General features: G+C 44.6%; 1 protein-coding gene across 1 annotated transcript in view; it reads right to left on the bottom strand.

Moving 5' to 3' along the window:
- HEATR6 (HEAT repeat containing 6) overlaps window positions 1-18,712 on the bottom strand; it is a gene marked incomplete at its 3' end in the record, with an annotated part of 131,737 nt that extends 113,025 nt beyond the window's left edge. Inside the window, exons 1-2 of the mRNA XM_082246145.1 lie at window positions 18,424-18,712; window positions 189-296 (exon numbers count right to left, since the gene is read on the bottom strand). Of these exons, the coding sequence (XP_082102271.1) occupies window positions 189-296; window positions 18,424-18,696 (381 nt within the window). The 5' untranslated portion in view covers window positions 18,697-18,712. The remainder of the gene's footprint in view (window positions 1-188; window positions 297-18,423) is intronic.
- Between the last annotated feature and the right edge of the window lie 727 nt (window positions 18,713-19,439).

Genomic DNA, 19,439 nt, shown 5'->3' on the forward strand with positions numbered 1-19,439 from the left:
GTACATGGAGCCTTATAAATCACTAGGTTTAGTGTAATACAATTTGCAGTAAAAAAAGAAGGATTAAAAAACAACTTTTGAAATTGCAATAACGTTTTAAGCTATAATGAGATTTATTGATTGGGTTTACAACTATCAATAGTAGATAATGTGTGCCATTTCAGTATTTGGCACAAAAGGTTTCTTACCTGCAGTCTGTTAAGCAGATAGTGTATAAGTTGGCAAACTTTGCTGACAAGATGTTCTTGGTTAAGCTGAACAAGGCGACAAGCTTGAACGAGTAAGGCACAAACTTCCTAAAAAAATAAAAATAAAAAATACCATAATATATTAAAGCTGAAGTTTAAAGCAGTTGTAAAGACAGAAGATTTTTTTTTTAGCTTAATGCATTTTACGCATTTGGATAAAAAGCCTCGTGTGTGTGCGCAACAGCTCCCCTCAGCTTCCCTAATACCCGAGCCCCCTCTCTATCCAGCGATGTCCTCAAGTGCCTCAGCCATCTAGGACTCTCTCCCCCGATAGGCTGAAACATTGGCCCCTGCTGCTGTCCAATCATACTCAGTTAGCCAATCAGGAGAGAGAAGGGGCAGGGATGAACAGCATACTGAATGGATACACAGAGCTGCAGTTCGGCTGGGGTGCCCCCATATCAAACTGCTTGCTGTAGGGGCACTCAACAGGAGGGAGGGGCCAGGAGCTCCAGCCAGGGACCCAAGAAAATGAGTATCTGGGCTGCCCTGTGCAAAACCAACTGCACAGAGGAGGCAAGTATAACAGCTTTGTTATTTTATTAGGTGAAAAAAAAAGGACTTCACAATCACTTTATTCTGCTTAAATTTTGTCTTTCCTGGTTCCTCCTATTTCCACTTGTGTCAGCAGAGGTGTCTGAATGTGAAGGAGAAGCTGAGAAATGGATTCTTCATTGATTTGATATTTATTGCTCACAGAATAGTATAAAATACCATCAATGCGTTTTGTGGCACTACACTGTCCACTTCCTCAGGATGGTGCATAAAAAAAAAAAAAAAATGGCTAGGCCTACCGGTAACGGTGTTATTACGAAATTTCAAGGACAGCAACACCTGAGATACAAGAGGCTCCTCCCTACAGGAAACACAATCAATTGATAGCTTGTTAGAAGTCCCCACCCTTCCCCTTGCTCCTGAGTTTGTAATAAAGTACTCCCGAAATCAGTTCACAAGGAGAATCATTCCTCATTAGGTACTCGCCACCTACTATTCCAACACTTTTCCTCCTCCAATGGGCAGGAAGTAGGCCTGCCATCGTGGAAGGTTTATAGAAACACCGTTGCCAGTAAGTCTAACCATTGGATTTCTCCTCTCACGTTCCAGGGCGGCAACACCTAAGAGGATAATCAAGTAACCACAGGCCTACCATAGGGTGGGACCACTGCCTGAAAGATCTTCCTGCCGAATGCCAAGTTCTGCAGCATGTTTTACCTACACTCCATTATGACTGATGAAGGTCTCTTAGCTGGATCAAGAGGCTGATCAGCAGGTTTGCTCAACCCTGCCTTCTCTGCTTCAGATGCAGGAGTGGGTCCTTAAAGATGGAATCTGAAAACCTGTGAATTTAGTAGGTTAGCAAGGTTGGCTTTCTCAACCGTCCAGCAATTGTGGCCTATCACACCTGTACCGCTTCTTAGGACCACTAAAAGGACTTACTTATCAAAGACTTGCTCTGTGAAACAAGGACACTACTTTGATCAGCAAAGAGGATCTGGCTTAAACACTACTCTGTTCAGGAGAAGGATTTAAAACCAAAAAAAAAAAAAGCTCCTTTAGAGACCAACCTTGCAGGTCCCCTTTAAATTTAATTTTTAAAATCGTTTTTTTTTTTTATAGTGATGGGCAAGCCCACTTAAGGGAAACAGATTAAGGGAAGATTATTCCCTGGGCTAAGAAAGCTGGACAGGTATGTACCATAGGCACACTAAACCTAATGCCCCGTACACACGTGCAGATTATCTGAAGACTTTTGTCTGTAGACTTACCAAAACCATATAATATGAGGTCAAACCTAAACACTTTCAATTTGTATGCAATCCGGCAGGCCCTTGCACTACATAGAAAAGATAAGTCTGCAGACAAAAGTCTTCAGATAATCTGCACGTGTGTACGGGGCATAAGACTTCCCTCACATCTGAATGTTGGCATGTCATTTGTGAAAATGCTCTATATACCCAAACTCCCTATACACCTGTATTAAAGTTAAGTGGAAAGGAGCCTGGTAAAAAAAAACCTGACTGACTATTCCGTAGAGATCAGGTGTCCTACCTGATGTCTGAAACCATAATCCACTTCAACGCCATTGGGTGTTTTTTGGTACTGATGAGGAAAACATTAGGCAGATCCCTTCTTCAGATTAAGTCCATAGCAGGAGCTTAACACTCACATTGGCTTGCTACAACCAGTTCTACATATAGAACTGTAAAACTATTGAGTTGGGTACACGGGTCAGATAAGTTCTGATACTGCATCTTCAGGCCATCATACTTTTATGAATAGAAGTTATTACTAAAAAAAGATTTTATAACCTTCTTCCATGTCCTACAACCCTACCAGGTTGCAAACACAGGGAATGCCTCTGGCATGGCTGAATATAAGGGACTGAATTTTCTGACATGTTAAGTTCTCCTGGCCCCTCCATGTACAGGGGAAAATAAGGTCTGAAATAAAAAGTAATACATGTATAACAATTATAAATAAAAAAGATCATAGATTGTGCATTTCTGATGTACAGCGCCAGAAAATAGATGTAGACATAAAGGATATCAGAAAAACACAACATTGTTGTCTATGCTTAAGTGTAGCAAGATAAGCAATATAACCAATATAGACAGTAAAGGCACAAACTTCAGTGCTGTATAATGCTGATGCTCGACAAGATACAGTCATAACCAATATTAAAACTGAAAATATTAAAACAGAAAAAAAGATACCAAAACAACAAAATAAAAAAACGGAAGAGATTCAACTTCAAGTTGTGTATTTCTGATTAGCAACAAGGTAGAGTCCCAACAGAAAGACACTGACAACCTTCAATGTTGTGCATTTCTGATGAGCAAAATGCTACAGTCATAACAGAAGAGACGCTAACCAATTTTATTGGGCATTTCTGATTAGCAACAAGGTACAGTTAACCACTTAAGCCCCGGAGGATTTGGCTGCTAAAAGACCAGGGGTTTTTTTGCGATTTTTTACTGCGCGACTTTGACGGACAATTGCACGGTCGTGCGACGCTGTACCTAAACGAATTTCACGTCCTTTTTTTCCCACAAACAGAGCTTTCTTTTGGTGGTATTTGATCATCTGTGCGATTTTTTGATCATGCGCTATAAAACAAAAAAAGAGCGTAATTTTTGCAAAAATAACAATATTTTTCACATTTTTTTATATGAAATTCCCCCCAAAAAAAAAATGTAAAAATCAAAATTTTTTAACATTTTCGGCCAAATTGTTTTACGCTACATATGTTTGGTAAAAAAAAAAAAAAAAAAAAAACGCAAAAAGCGTATTTTGATTGGTTTGCGCAAAAGTTATCGCGTTTACTAACAAAGGGAAAGATTTTTGTCATTTTTGGTGTTTTTTTTTTTAACGAGTAATGGCGGCGATCTGCGATTTTTTTTGCGGTACTGCGACATTGCTGCGGACAGATCGGACCCTTGACTGACATTTTTGACACTTTTGGGGGTACCAGTGACATTACTGCAGTAATCAGTGCTATATATATGCACTGTCACTGCAAAAATGACACTGGCAGGGAAGGGGTTAAGTGTGTCCTAGGGGCGTGTTTCTAACTGTGCAGGGACATGGCTATTGGTGTAAAAGCAAAGATCAACGGTTCTACATAGTAGAACCGTCAGATCTTCATTTTTACACCAGGGAGAATGACGGGCGGCTTGTTTACATAAGCCGCTCCGCCTTTCTCCCTTCACAGGAGCGATCGTAGTGTGACCGGCCGACATCGAGTCTGCCGGACACACGCACTGACTTGTCTGTGAACGAGCCGCGGCAGGCGCGCGCCCGCAATAGGCTCGCAAGTCAGTGACAGGCGAGTGACGTATCCATACGTCACTCTGCCTGGCCGGGGCTGACCGCCGCAGTATATAGTCGTGCGGCGGTCGGCAACCGGTTAAATAACAGACACTGACCACGTCAATGCTGTGTAGTTCTGATTAGCAACAGTGTACAGTCATATGACCAACATAAATGTCGCTAACAAAATGTAAAATGCTGTGCATTTCTGATTAGCAACAAGGTACAGTCATAACCAACAGAAATGTCACTAACCAAATTTAAATGCTGTGCATTTTAGTAACCGGGTAGTCATAACAGAAATGTCACTAGCAACCTTTAATGTAGTGCATTTCTGATTAGTAACAGGGTACAGCCATATAACCAACAAAAATGTTACCAATAAGCTTCAATGTTGTAAATTTCTACTGTACAGAAAAGGTATAATAGAAGAGACACCCACAACCTTCAATGTAATTCTAAATAAGAGTCATATAAACAGAAAAGACAAAATAAACTTGAATGTGGAGTATTTCTGATGCTCAACAAGACGCAGTTAAACCAGAAAGAGACTCCGACAACTTGTTGTGTTGTGTATTTCTGATGAGCAGCAAAACAACCAGAAAAGACACAAAACTTCCACATTGTGTGTTTTTGATGTGCAGCCAAAGCATAAAGTCAGAGTCATGGTGTATTCACCAAATACCCAGCAAAGGGCAAAATCTATCATATGTAAACAGTGTTTGCTCCGCTTAATTGGAAGACAATAAAAAAAAAAAAAAAAAACAATAAAAAGTAACTAAAATAGCAGCCAGCACATTAAAGCGGAGTTCCACCCTGGGAAAGTTTTTTTTAATAAAAATACCCCCGGGACAGTCAGGGCTAGTGCATTCCACAATGGCTAGCCTCTGATCTGTCCCGGGTTGCACTTACCTTTTAGGAGAAATACTTACCTTGAAAAAGTATTGTCCAGCGCTGCCATCTCAGGTGTGGGCAGCTTGAAGCCAGCGCGATCCTCTTCTGTGCCCTCTTCCTTCTTCTTCAGTCCCACGATGCACTGCACCGGCCCCGCCGTCACTTCCGGTGCCGCAGCGTTGTCCCTGCACAGCTTCTGGGCATGCCCAGAAGCTGTTTAGCAAGGTATGATGGCGGTGCAGGCGCATTGATTCCTGGGAGTGATGACGTTCAGCCCCCAGGAATCATTGCAAGCCAGGAAGTGACGAATCGCCGTGGCCGCCGAGGGGAGGAAGAGGTAGTAAGGTAAGTATATTTTCTTCTAAACAAGGTAAGTAAAAAAAAAAAAAAAAAATTGCGATTATCCATTTTTTTTTCAGGTGACCCGAAGCAAGAAGATGGAGGCAAGTATAATTTTAGGGTGGAACTCCGCTTTAAGTTGTAAATCTCAACTTGAAACCAGAAATATGAAAGTGTGCAGTGCTTAATTAAAACCTATATATAGGCTACAATAATGATGAAGTCCACAAAAGTCACTTTTGTGGTGCATATACAAGCATTCACATTCCAAAGTAAAAATCCCCCTGGACACAGATGGGAAATAGTCACTAGTGTTGGATCCCTTAGAGCCGGTTCACACTACTCCGACTTGTCAGGCGACTTGGTCGCCTGACAAGTAGCTCCCAATGCTGTGCAATGGAACCGTTCTAATCAGAGCGACTCAAGTCGCTCCGACTTAGAAAAAGGTTCCTGCACTATTCTTGGCGAAGTCGGAACGACTTGCATTGACTATTATGAGAAGTTGTATGCAAGCCACGATGAAGTCGCGCTGCCGGGGCGACTGAGTCAGATTAGTGTGAACCGGCTCTTAGGGAAACCAGTCCTATAGATGGATAGTGGGTGATTGATAGTACTAAAAAAACAGGAGAAGCCTTCACCTAACACCCAAAAGTGTGGCCACTTACCAGAAAGTGTAGATCCCCATAACAAAGATCTACACTGGCTCCAATGGTAACTAAGAACCCTGGGTGTGATCTCCACAGCAAAGATGGTATCCACTCCCCTTAGGTGCATGGGTTTAGGCTCCGAAAGAACAAACTTTGCAGAATTCCACACTAGAGACATTCATCTCCAGGCAGTGATGACACCAAAAAACAAAGAGTAGCTTCTCATAGTGTAGTATGCAACCAATAAAATCTATCATAGGCATAGCCTGGACTCAATATACTAAGCCTTCATCCACCAGAGAAGAACCAGGGTAAATCCAAATAATGGAAGTCTAAGGTGGGTGAATACACCACAGTAGTAGTATCTGTTGCCCTACCACTGCATAAGTATGAGTAGGTGTAGTTAGCCCACACACAGGTGGGAGCGAGTCCAAGCCTCCCAAGCATCTAAGGTCCAAAAAAGCATAGACATAAAGATCAATTAAGTCTTCCTCAAGAAGGGGTGGCCACAAGCTTAGCCTAGAAGCAATCAAAATTGTAGGGCTCAACAAGCAAACATTAAATACAGGGTAGTATATGTAGCTCTTGCATAGAGGTTTGCACCAAGAACCCTTCAATTAGGGATTGCAGGATAACATTTAATGTTTCTAGCTCATCCAAAAGGGTGGGTTATAGCCCAAACCAGAAGAGGTTCCAATTAAATTTTACACACCAACAAATATAACAGCAGTGTGAGGAGGATCTGATAATTTGGAGATTGTTAGGATGTTACACCTAGCAAACAACCCCACAAGGAGAATATGTTCACAAGGGTATCCCTTTTTGTGCCATATGGGGAAAAATTAGGATGCAGGCTTTTAAGAGCAAATTAACTCTAAGTAAACCATCTTGGAGCTACTTGCAAGATTCATAGCAGATGGCCTAATATATTCAGATTACCTAGTGTGCATTGCTGACCAGGGAAAAATCTGCGGTATTACTTGTGGAATCTCCAGGTTCCTGCAGACCACTTCACACCCCTTTCAAATAACCCTTTAGGAATGTCTAGCTTGTTCACTGGCAGTAGAAGCCTGCAAACGACTCCTTTGTGTGGAACAGGTCTCACCTCTTCATTAGATTTACACTTATTGATGTACAATAGGGTTTATAGTGAGAGGCTGGCAACTTAATGTTACAATAACCACAGCATCTCCTTAGATAAAAAGGAAGCTGTGGACATTGGTCTAGCTGAAGCTTCTGGGCTATTTGTTCCCAGACCTAATGCCTCGTACACACGCAACGGTTGTTGGCCGTGAATTTTCGGCCAACGTCTGATCGGCCGATTATCGGCTTGTTAGTATGATGATTCCGACAACCGACTGCGACTTTTCGGCCAAACAAAATCTGGTGTGCATGCTATAAAATTTTTGTTGGCCGTCAACAGAACGGCCAATTTTCCATCAGTCAGTACAGATTTCAGCAGACAAACAGATGAGCAAGACTGGGCATGCTCAGAAAAAAAAAAAGTTAACCAGCACATGACATCACTTCTGAAGTTGGTTGTTGTTGGCCGAGAAAATTCATGTGCAGTCTAGAGCACATTTCAACCAACACAACAACACTGGACAAAAGACGGCCGATCGGTCGGCCAACAATCGTTGCGTGTGTACGAGGCTTTAGGCAAAGGATAGGAGCACCCTGTATTGGGGGAGTGAGTCCTATCTCAAACAGCCCAGAAACCACCTGGCTGCCATTAGGGATTCTGTTGCTAAGCTCCCAAGGCAAAGGGAAGTACTCACCACTGTTGTCTTTCCCTTTTACCACAGCCACAGGGCTTGCTATTCTATCCTTAGGGTCACATAAGAGGAAGATAGCAGCCAAAATCACCCCCTTCCAAGTTACTGTCCCAACTGATGAGCTGACAAGTTAGGCTGTGTCCCTCACAGCATGGCTAGCAGACAGCCTCTCTCCTCTTCTGCTGTCTCTCTTCGGGCATTCTGCCTTTTTCTGAACTCCCCACAGAAAAGGCACTTACCTGGCTCTTACTTGTTCTTCCCCACAGTCGCCTCTGCTGCCCTTTCTTACTCCTTCTCCATGAGGTGGTTCAAAGCAGACTGGCTCCTTGCAGCCCGCTGGCTCCAGTGTCACTAAAGTCCTATGCCCTCTTCCTGTAGCCACGCAGGTCTGGCATCTCCTCCAGTGCTTTATTTGATTCTAGGTTGCGTTGTGCTCTACCTCCTGTGCTCTGGCCTGAAACTCGGCAGGTTAGTGTGGCCCTCACCGGCATTCCTAAACCTGCCTCACAGGTGTAGGAATCTCTAACTCTTCTGTTAAGAGAGAAAAAAAAAAAGGGGATTTTTGACTTACTGTAAAATACATTTCTCTGATGTTCATTGACAGACACAGCTCCCCGATCTTAATGACCATTGGTTTATACTGCCCCCTACAGAAGTAGGACACTAGGCAGAAAAAAAAAAATCTGGCTATGCCTATGGTCAGTCCCAAGGGGTGTATTCCCTCGCTCTGCTATAGTTACTCAGTTTTGCTACAAGCAGTGTCAGAAGAATTACAACTCCAAAGAGGGGTGGGTCCTTTGTCCATCAATGAACATCAGAGAAATGGATTTTACTTTAAGTCAAAAATCCCATTTTCTCTTTTATTCATTGACAAACACAGCGCCTGATCTTCATGAACCATTGGGATGTCCCAAAGCAGTGTTAAACAAGAGGGGTGGAAATAGCAAAAAAAAAAAAAAATTCAAGGCTAAAAACAGTAGCCAACCAGGCAACATGAGCTAAACCAAAAACAACTGGAGCCCACCTGAAAACAAACAATATACCCTCAAAAAGGATCAGGTCCTCTTAACAGCAGTCTGCAAAACCTTGGGGCCAAAAGAAGCATTCGCAGATGCCAAAACATCCACTTTATAGAACTTTCTAAAAGTGTGCACCGACGACCAGGTGGCCGCCTTGCAAACCTGCGTCACTGATGCCTGATGATAGAAGGCCCAGGAGACACAAAGTTCCCAAGTAGAGTGAGCCTTGACGGGGAAAGGAGGAACCTGACCCTGATGGAATAGGCCTGAATAATAGTTTGCCTGATCCATCTGGAAATGGTGGAAGAGGACAACAGTTTCCGAGGTCCATCCATAAGCACAAATAGTGAGTCTGACTTCTTAAAAGACTCCATAGCTGCCAGGTACATCCCAATTGCCCAGACAACATCCAAGGCATGCAAGACAATTTCCTTTGGATGTTTTGGCCTGGGACACAGGGAAGGCAACACAATGTCTTCATTCAAATTAAAATCAGAGACAACTTTTGGGAGGAACGGCGGACAGGGGCGAAGGACCACCTTATCTCTGCAAATCACCAAGTAAAGTGGACAGGATAATGCCGCCAGTTCCGACACCCTGCGCGCAGAGATGATGGCCACCAAAAAAGCCACCTTCAGAGACAATGTAAGCAAGGGAATCTCCCGAAGGTTCTCAAAGGGAGGCTTCTGGAGGGCTAAAAGCACCAAATTGAGATCCCAAGGCGGCAACGGAGACCACATTGCAGGAACCAAATGTCTGACCCCCTGAAGAAAAGGTACGCACCAGGGAGTGAGTGACCAAGGGTCGTTGGCAGAAGACCGCCAAAGCCGATACCTGGCCTTTGACGGTACTCAAGGCCAATTTCTGTTCACAAACGTTCCGCTGTGGGAGCAACACAATCAAACTCTTTGGTCCCTAACTGTGGACAACTATTGGTTACGGCAGTCCACTCTATTGAACAGATTCGTTTGCCCCTTATTCAGCTTCTCTCTCATTTCTTTGCCCAATTGATTGATCTGCGGGACACACCGGACCTTACCTTTTTACAACATTGGGAACAAGACCTACATATAACCTTTTCACAGGCCCAGAAGGAAAAAATGGTTTGTTTCGTCCACAAGGTATCTCTAGCAAGCAGATATTAGAAGGGAGATTACCAATTCCTCACATGGTGGTACAAAACCCCAGATAAATTACACCGCTTGTTTCCCCAGCTCGTCAACACCTGTTGGCACTGTGGGGAGTCTGAGGGTATCCTTTTTCATATCTTTTGGGAATGCCCAAAACTAAAAACAAACTTCTGAGACGCAGTCCAGTCTATGATTAAGGCCCTATTGGGAGAGCCCCTTAATGAGAACCCAGATGCGTATCCGTTAAATGATTCCTTACTCAAACATCTGCTCACAGCAGCTAAAACCGGCCTTCCGGCATTATGGAAAAGTACATGCCCTCCAACAACCACTCATTGGCGGGCAAGGATTGCAGAAATCCAGGAAATGGAAAACCTTAACATGGTCCTAAAGGAGCAGGAGGACAATTATTGGAAGATCTGGACTCCCTATTTTTTTTTTTTTTTTTTTTTTAAGGAGACCAGACCCTGCTTGTGTCTCAGTCTTAACCTGTCTCCCAAGCAAACTACGGTGTGCCAGGTCCTATGATCCTATGAATGGAATTATCTTAGGGGGAGATAGAGCTATTTACCAGTCTTCACCTCCACCCCCCCTTCCTGGTCCTTTCCTACTTCCCTCTGGTCCCTATTCACCTTCCCTCCTAGTTCCCACATTCTCTTACTACTACTTTTGTGCACTACTCACCACTGTTTACTGTAAAAAATGTCTTGATTATTAAATATTGAATAATACTCCTTGCATTTTGACATCCGATACCAAGGATCGACTTCTTGCTGATACATTTCTCAGCTTATGTTTTTGTGATATGCTCCACTTTTCCCGGACACCAGAGTGTTTTGCACGGTTATATTTAGCACACCTATTAAAATGTTCTCTGTCTGTTAATCTAGACAAGGTTTTGTTTTTTTAAGGACTGATGTGAACTTGTCCTGATCTGAATTGTATTGACGAATTCATTGACAAATAAAAAATGTATATAAAAAAAAAAAAAAAAAATGTAACCAAAGGCAAAATTGTTTTCATCATTTTGGAGTATGGGAGGATTAAAACCCCTGTCAGTTTCCCATAAGGGAGATTTCTCTTCACTTACTGTCCTATAGCCAAACAGGAAGTGAGAGGAAATCCATTCAGAGTGAGGGAATCCTGACATGTCACCAGAACTAGTGTCATCATTAAAATATTTCCCCTCTATTAATGTAGTGATGTCTAGCCAAAATGTTTCTTTTACTTTCACTTTTCAACGATAATAATCAACAAGAGAAAAACACACACACACACACCTTACAGGGCGTCCAATACACTCTATCCAAAAAAATAAGTTTGCCCTTAGTTACACTTTAGGAATCCACCAATGGCTGCATTAGTTCTTATAGAGGAACTTCAGTCCCCCACTGCTAGCCCCGCCCCCACTTACTGATGTCACCATCTTTGATGGTCCACCTCATGTGCAAATGTGCTGAAGTCCTTTGCCTGTATCATGACCTGGCAGAGCCCTGCAGTAGACTTGTACATGCGCAAACTGGACACAAAGCCCTGTACCTTCCTAATCCCATCACGTTCACACACATGCGTGGGTGAACCTTTGCATGCATAGATGTGCTGAAGGTCTCTGCCCGGGTACTGAAGGCTGGGCGGAGCCCATCAGTACATCTGTGCACGTGTGGATTGGGTACAGCATAGCACAAAAAAAGTATAAATAAAAATACCCAGATGTGATAGAGGAAGGCTGGGAGTGAAGGTCCACTTTCAGTAAAGGTTTTCAAGGTCCACTTTCAGTAAAGGTTTTCAATTTTGAAGTGGGGCATTTGAAGAAGAGCTGCATTCGGAGGCACAGAAAAAAAAAAACTGAAAAATGCCTCTGTGCTGTGCGCCACGCCACGCCCCCTCCTTACTTCACCTTATTCGGCTCACTCCCACCCGGGTGTCCTGTCGGTCCGCGAGTAGGGGCGTGACATCACTCTGATCCTGACTGCGGCTCCCTCTCAACCGGGCGTGTCATTATGTGTGCGCCCCCCTGCTGCTCACGGCTCCTGGCTCAGCTCCTGGCTCCAGGTATGTGGAGCACATTTTAAAGGGGAGAAAGCAATGTGGTCCCCAATTTAATAGCTGCATTTGTTAAACCTTGCGAGAAAGGTTTATAAAAGTGCAGACTGATGGGCATATTTTGTTGTGCTCATTAGATCATTAGAGTGCCCCATAAAAAAAAAAAAAAAAAAAAAAGTGCCCATCAGAGTGCCCCTTAACATAAAATGTGCCCATCAGCATGCCCCTTATGCTAAGGGACACGCTGATGGGCATATTTTATGTTAAGGGGCACTCTAATGGGCATATTTTATGTTAAGGGGCACTCTAATGGGCATATTTTATGTTAAGAGCAACGCTGATTTACATGTTTTGTTTTGCCCATCAGAGTGCCCCATAACATAAAATGTGCCCATCAGCGTGACCCTTATTTTATGTTAAGGGTCACGCTGATGGGCAAATTTGATGCTAAGGGTCACGCTGATGGGCATATTTTAGGTTATGGGTCACGCTGGTGGACACATTTTGTTCTGCCCATCAGAGTGCCCCTAACATAAAATGTGCCCATCAGTTTGCCCCTTATTTTATGTTAAGGGTCACGCTGATGGGCACATTTTATGTTAAGGGGCACTCTAATGGGCATATTTTATGTTAAGAGCAACGCTGATGGACACGTTTTGTTTTGCCCATCAGCAGCGTGCCCCCTAACATAAAATGTGCCCATCAGAGTGCCCCCTAACATAAAATGTGCCCATCAGAGTGACCCCTACCATAAAATGTGCCCATCAGCGTGACCCCTACCATAAAATGTGCCCATCAGCGTGCCCCTTATTTTATGTTAAGGGTCACGCTGATGGGCAAATTTTATGCTAAGGGTAACGCTGATGGGCACATTTTATGTTAAGGGGCACTCTTAGTGGGCATATTTTATGTTAGGGGGCACTCTGATGGGCATATTTTATGTTAAGAGCAACGCTGATGGACACGCTTTGTTTTGCCCATCTTTCTGAGTCATAGCACAGACTTCAGATTCGGACCTCGGCCCAAAAAAAAAAAATGTTAGCAACCGGACCTCCTTGAATTTTAATTCATTACCCCTGCCCTAGACCTAAACAAGCATTTAGGCCTTGCAGTGCAGGGGCAGCCCCACTGCAAGGGAGTATTTTTACATTTCCCAGAGTTCGGCTTTAAAGGAGAAGTACAACCAAAGCTTGTTTGAGTGCAGTCTGTTCCGCACTGCTGTGACCCATAGGCTGATGCCACAGAGCTGGTCCAGGCTTAGGAAACATTGCGATCATGTTATAGGAATCTGCACATATACTTAGACCGCCACTCATGCTTAGACCGCCACTCAGCTCAGTCTTTCAGCAAGCCGCTGAGAGCCTGGGCCGGTCGCTCTCACCCCCCCCCCCCCCACAGCCCAACACTAGTGAGCGCAGGGGGTTAGGGGGGGCAGAGCAGAGAGCAGGTGACTGACAGTCACCACCTCTCTGCACACATAGATGCACCATCAAGGTTTTATCACTGTTTTTGTATTTCTGATTGCCTCCGACTGCAAACCACAAGCCACGAATGCGATACAGGCATGCACGGTGACATTATCCTTGTCCTGCTCTACACATTTAGTCATGCGACGTCCTCTGACGAAACGTGTAGGCCGAGGCAAGGATGCTGACATTACCATGCATGCCTGTGTCACACTCGTGGCTTGTGGTTAACAGCCAGAGGCAATCAGCAATACAAAAAACAGTGATAATACCCTTCATGTCGGGGAGACACTCTATACATGTGAGTAGGTTTACTGTTTTTTAAAAATAGCCGGTTTTAAACATTATCACCCTATGGAAGCCTTTTTCTCTCTGTGAGCATTTTGCACTTTATTTCTAAATAATTTTTGCACATAGGATTGCGATTTCATTGCTCTGTAGAGATTGATCTTATTATTGATATATTTTATTATATAGATTACTATCACTATTAGTATAATTTTTTTGACTTATCAGTACAAGCCAGAGGGACTACAGTAGGATTGCCGACCAGCTCGGTTTGCTGTTTCTTCTTACTATTCTTTTCAGAATGCCTTCTCGGTCATTAATTTCCAAGGCGCAGACAGGTCAGCTGCCACAACCATAACAACAAATGACAGTGAGAGAGTCCTGTCAGCCCCCCTGAAAATGACTGTTGCTGTACGGTGGATGAGGGAAGGGCACTGTGCAGCCACGCCAACTTTACATTGCCGAGACTGAGCAGTGGGCCACAGCCCCTCACTGCTGTCCAGGGCATAAGAAATCATGGGGCCCCGTGCAGCCTAACTGACTAGACTCCTCCCAGTGTCTTTTGTATTAGCATGCCTTTGTTATGCGTATGTGCAGAATGCCCAGCCAGCCTCACTTGCAAACCCACTGATCTGCCTCCTACATCTCCAGTACCAACCTCCTCCTGCAGGTGATCATATATTCAAATCTAAATGGGGTGCCAGCATTTATCCTGATCAAGTCACAAGCACTACAACAACCAGCAGTATACACACACTGCTATGAAGTTACAATCCATTGCTGTCCCAAACATTGGCTGACTGGCATTGGAGGGGTGTCTGGGCATCTGTAGTGTACCCCTATTCTTACAACCCATCCACAAAATGCATAATGAGACTAAAAGCGGCTATCCATCTTTTAAGTCCTAATATAGTTGCAGAGATGGCATTTGATGAATGCAACCAACTTTGCATCAGAAGCGAAGCCAGTGTTTAAAACTTGTGGGGGAATAGAAGGCAAATAAAGATACATAATGAGACAAGTAGCAGACATTCATTGTACAAATTATCCAATTGCATAGATGGCACTTCGTGATTGCAACCGGTAGCAGATATTCATAGTAAAAGCAACAGATCGATTTAAATTTTGGGACAGCCAGTAGCAAATATTGGCTTGTCCTTAAAGCGGAGCTCCACCCAAAACAGGAACGTTTGTCTGCCCCCCCCCCCCTCCTCTGCTGCCACATTTGGCACCTTTTGAGGGGTGACCTGGTTTTGACTGGTACCCACTCCCGGCTCAGTTCGCTGCGGCAAATTTAGCCAGAAGTTCAACCCCTAATACCCCCCCAGCTGGCCCATTGAGAAAGCACAGCACAATTTTCTTATGCGCAGTAGGAAGCCATATTAAACAGTATTCGTATCAGCTGACTTTTACATTTTTGGGGTTTTTTTGGAGGGTGGGGGGGGGGCAGAGCTCCTCTTTAACCACCTCCTCCAAGGCTCCTCCAACAGGTACACCGAGAGAAGTTACTTTATAAATTGTAATGCATGATCAGATAAGCATGGCAGCTAACTGCAATCAGAGGGCAGCATTCTAAACAGGACCAGCTTGCCGATATTGGGGCATCTAAAATACCCCCCCCCCCCCCCCAACAGTGTATCATTTATTTTGTAAAGTTGCAATCCTTGAAAATAAAACGTATGTGCTGAGCTCTGCACAAGGCTTCCATATGTGAATGACCCCCCAACCCCATCATAGTTAGTGGGCAGAAGGTGTTACCTACCTGAGATGGAGTGAATTACATGAAATATAACATGGGATATCCTGGGATTGGTGCTGTGGATCATACAGATGTAAAAGACACAGCACTACATAGAAGCTAGAGGGGAGAGATTCTCATCTGTGAAGCCCCGTACACACGCACCGATTGTTGGCCGTGAATTTTCGGATGCCGCCCGATCCGCCGATTATCGGCTTGTTAGTATGATGATTCCGACAACCGACTGCGACTTGTCGGCCGAACAAAATCTGGTGTGCATGCTATAAAATTTTTGTTGGCCGTCACCACAACGGCCGATTGTTCATCAGTCAGTACAGATTTCGGCCGACAAAAGTCAGATGAGCAAGACTGGGCATGCTCAGAGAAGAAAAAACACACGGAAAGTAGACCAGAACATGACATCACTTCTGCAGTTGGTTGTTGTTGGCCGACAAAATTCGTGTGCAGTCTAGAGCACATTTCAACCAACACAACAACACTGGACAAAAGACGGCCGATCGGTCGGCCGATAAACGGTACGTGTGTACGAGGCATAAGGCAGCAAGGGGTGTCGGGTTCTGTGTACCATGTGAGGAAGTCTCAGAGCAGCATGGAACCCAGAAGGCTAAGAGTCCTTTCACACAGGCTGTCCAATCAGGTCTGCCTGTTAGTCCATCCGCTCATGCCTGCAAAAAAAAAAAAAAAAAAGAGAGATGGTGGTCCTATATTCCCGCTGTCTGGTGGATCGGATCAGATGGAAATGAACAAGCGGTCCGAAAAAAGGAAGATAAATCAATGGAGATCCAGAGTGGGCATTAACAGGTGCAGTGGGTGGGAGATGCTTTAATCTCCTGTATACTGCCCCCCTGACTCCCCCAATTCTTTACCTGCAAATAGTAATGAGCAGCATGACAGCACAAGCTTTGTACCCAGAACTCTATCCCTTTATAGCCATACACGGTCCCTTCTTCTCTTCTGGCAGGGTGGGGTCACAGTCCTGTCTGGGGGGGGGGGGGGGGGGCTGTCACTACTTCTGTCCTCACAGGCACCCCTCCCAGTGTGGTGCTCGGGCACATGCCCCCCTTAGCTTCAGCCCTAAATAAATATGCCACACGGAGAGAAATGGATTTTGATTGACAGTTAAAGATACAATTGTACCTAAGGCTTGCAATGAATTATGCATTTATTTCATGAAAATTGCTCGATTCCTCCATGAACAATCCCTCCCGCTGCACTATTGTATTCTGACAGCAGGAGGTCTCCTAAGCGTCAGAATACAATGATCTCTGCTGGTGGCCAAAGCCGCTGGCAGTGATCGTATGAAAAAAAATCTCAGCAGGCTGATAGGTCGACACTTCTGATCAATCGACTTCAGTACAACCCGCCTGTTGATCCATCTATGGCCAGCTTTAGGATCGTAAACATATGTAATGTCATAATCTGATTGTTCATGAAAATAATCACAAATTTAGGCAAGGTATCTTGGTGCTGTTGATCGATACAAATGGTCAATTGTCGCCGTGGCTGGGATGGGACAAATTTACATGGGGGGGGGGGGCTCCCGATTTTAGTCTTGCCTAGGGCAGCACAAAACCAAAATACACCACTGCGCAGTGGGTCAGCATTTAAACATTAAAGCAGGCATGTTCTGATCCTGGTCCCAACCCAGCTGTGCAATCCCGCCAGGGAGCTGTTACTTTACATCGCCAATCCTAGGAAGTGAGACATTTCCCGGTGTTCTATCAGAATACCACTACCCATCAGATTCTGCAACCGGAAGGGACGTTCGAAAAGAAAAACTTACTGCGCAATGCGTTCCAACATGGCCACTACGCGTTTTCCAATGTGACAGAACACGAAGCAGCGGCGGACATCTTCTTACACCCACGCAAGTCTTGAATTTTACATTTATTTTAGCAGTAAACTCACCTTATAGACAGAAATAGACTATTTCACTGTGAGCGAGTGAAATAGTCTATTTCACTATATAATCAGTTTGTCGCTGAGCAGTGCGGGGTGTAGCAAGATGGCCGTCGCCACCTTCTTCATGCAGGTTTCTCGCTAGATTTACTATTTTACAATAATAATAGCAATGTAATACTGTTATTCGGTCTATAAGGTGAGTTTACTGCTAAAATAAATTTAAAATTCCAGACTTGCTTAGGTGTAAGAAGATGTCTTCCTGCTGCTTCGTCTTCTGTCACATTAGGAAACCTATTGGAACGCATGGCGCATGCGCAGTAAGTTTTCTTGTCTGAACGTCACTTCTGGTTGCAGAATCTGATAGGTAACGGTATTCTGATAGAACACTGGCCAGCAGCTGCACATACACACGCTGCCTATGACTGGAGGTGTGCAGTGACGGCTTCCTGGTGGGATTGCTCAGGTGGGTTTGGGATTAGGATCCAAACACGCCTGAGCCCATTCCTAGGTGGCAGTAATAGCAGCACATGCGAATGGGCCATAAGGGTTGGGTATAGGATGTGAACGAGCCATAAGGGTTGGGTATTATAGGATGTGAACGCGCCATAAGGGTTGGGTATAGGATGAGAACGTGCCATAAGGGTTGGGTATAGGATGTGAATGGGCCATTAGGGTTGGGTATAGGATGTGAACGAGCCATAAGGGTTGGGTATTATAGGATGTGAACGCGCCATAAGGGTTGGGTATAGGATGTGAACGCGCCATAAGGGTTGGGTATAGGATGTGAATGGGCCATAAGGGTTGGGTATAGGATGTGAATGGGCCATTAGGGTTGGGTATAGGATGTGAACGCGCCATTAGGGTTGGGTATAGGATGTGAACGAGCCATAAGGGTTGGGTATTATAGGATGTGAACGCGCCATAAGGGTTGGGTATAGGATGTGAACGCGCCATAAGGGTTGGGTATAGGATGTGAATGGGCCATAAGGGTTGGGTAGAAGATGTGAATGGGCCCAGAGAGGGAGTAGGAGATACACTTTGCAGTACTGCCTGTCTCCTCCAGTGTAGGAAGCAGCAGGCAGTGTGCAGGACCGGGTACACACCTCCTCTCCGATGCCCGGAGATCCCTTGCTGTAGTCCTGGGAGATGAGCAGATCCAGCAGCAGGTTGAGCTCGGTTCGGAAGCTCTCTGTGTCTGCGGGCTCCAGGCTGTACATCCTCCCCATGTGCCGGTGGAAGTCTCTGACCGCATTCTGCTGATTGTATTCCTCCAGGTCTCCAGCGGGCGGCAAGTAGGAATGGAACGGAGCGACCGGTGGCACACGCCTGCCATGAGACATCCCTGTCAGTGCTCCAGCGCCTTCCTGGGCAGCCATCTTTCTGAAGGGCAGGCCGTTGTCAAGGCAACCAACTGTCACTTCCGAGAACGCTGAAGTGGAAGGGTAACTACGCCATCATCCTGCGCAGACAGCTTCAGTCTTTTTACCTAGTACATAGAATGGATGCTGTATGTAATCACGTAGTGGTAGGTAGTTTTTTTATTAGGTCACTAACTTATCTCTCAGGGAAAAAGCTCTTTTTAAAGCAGACCTTTCTTCCTAGTTATGGATAGAGTAAGGAAGGATTTTTTTTGCTCTCTAATCCCAAAGCTCCCAGCTGTCCCTGATTTGGAACAAAGTCCCTCTTTCTTCCTCATTTGTCCCTAATTCTGGTGTGATCTATATAGTTGTAAAAAAATGCACTTTTTTTGATTTTTTTTTTTTTATATATGTATGGCCAGCATTAGGCTTTGTTCACATATTGGCATCCTGGATCGCAGGCAGAATCGCAGTAATCCCGAATCACGACAAATTGCGGGATGACTGTATGATTCCCGTCACTCCCAGTGGCACCCCAAACGCGGCATTCCTTTGATACGTTAAATTTGTGCAAACAGAATCGTGGGACACCTGTCACCCAAAAGAAGTTCTTGTACTTCTTTTAGGCAACAGGCGCCCCACAATTCTGTTTGCGCGATTTTACCGTTATTTGTCAGGTAATAATCGTGGCAAAATTGCACCACGTTTGGGGTGCTATTAAAAGGGATGGGAATCGCACGGGCGTCCCGCGATTTGCCATG

The sequence above is a fragment of the Pelophylax lessonae genome (assembly GCF_965119305.1).
Source record: "Pelophylax lessonae genome assembly, chromosome: 2".
In the NCBI taxonomy this organism is placed as follows: Eukaryota; Metazoa; Chordata; class Amphibia; order Anura; family Ranidae; genus Pelophylax; species Pelophylax lessonae.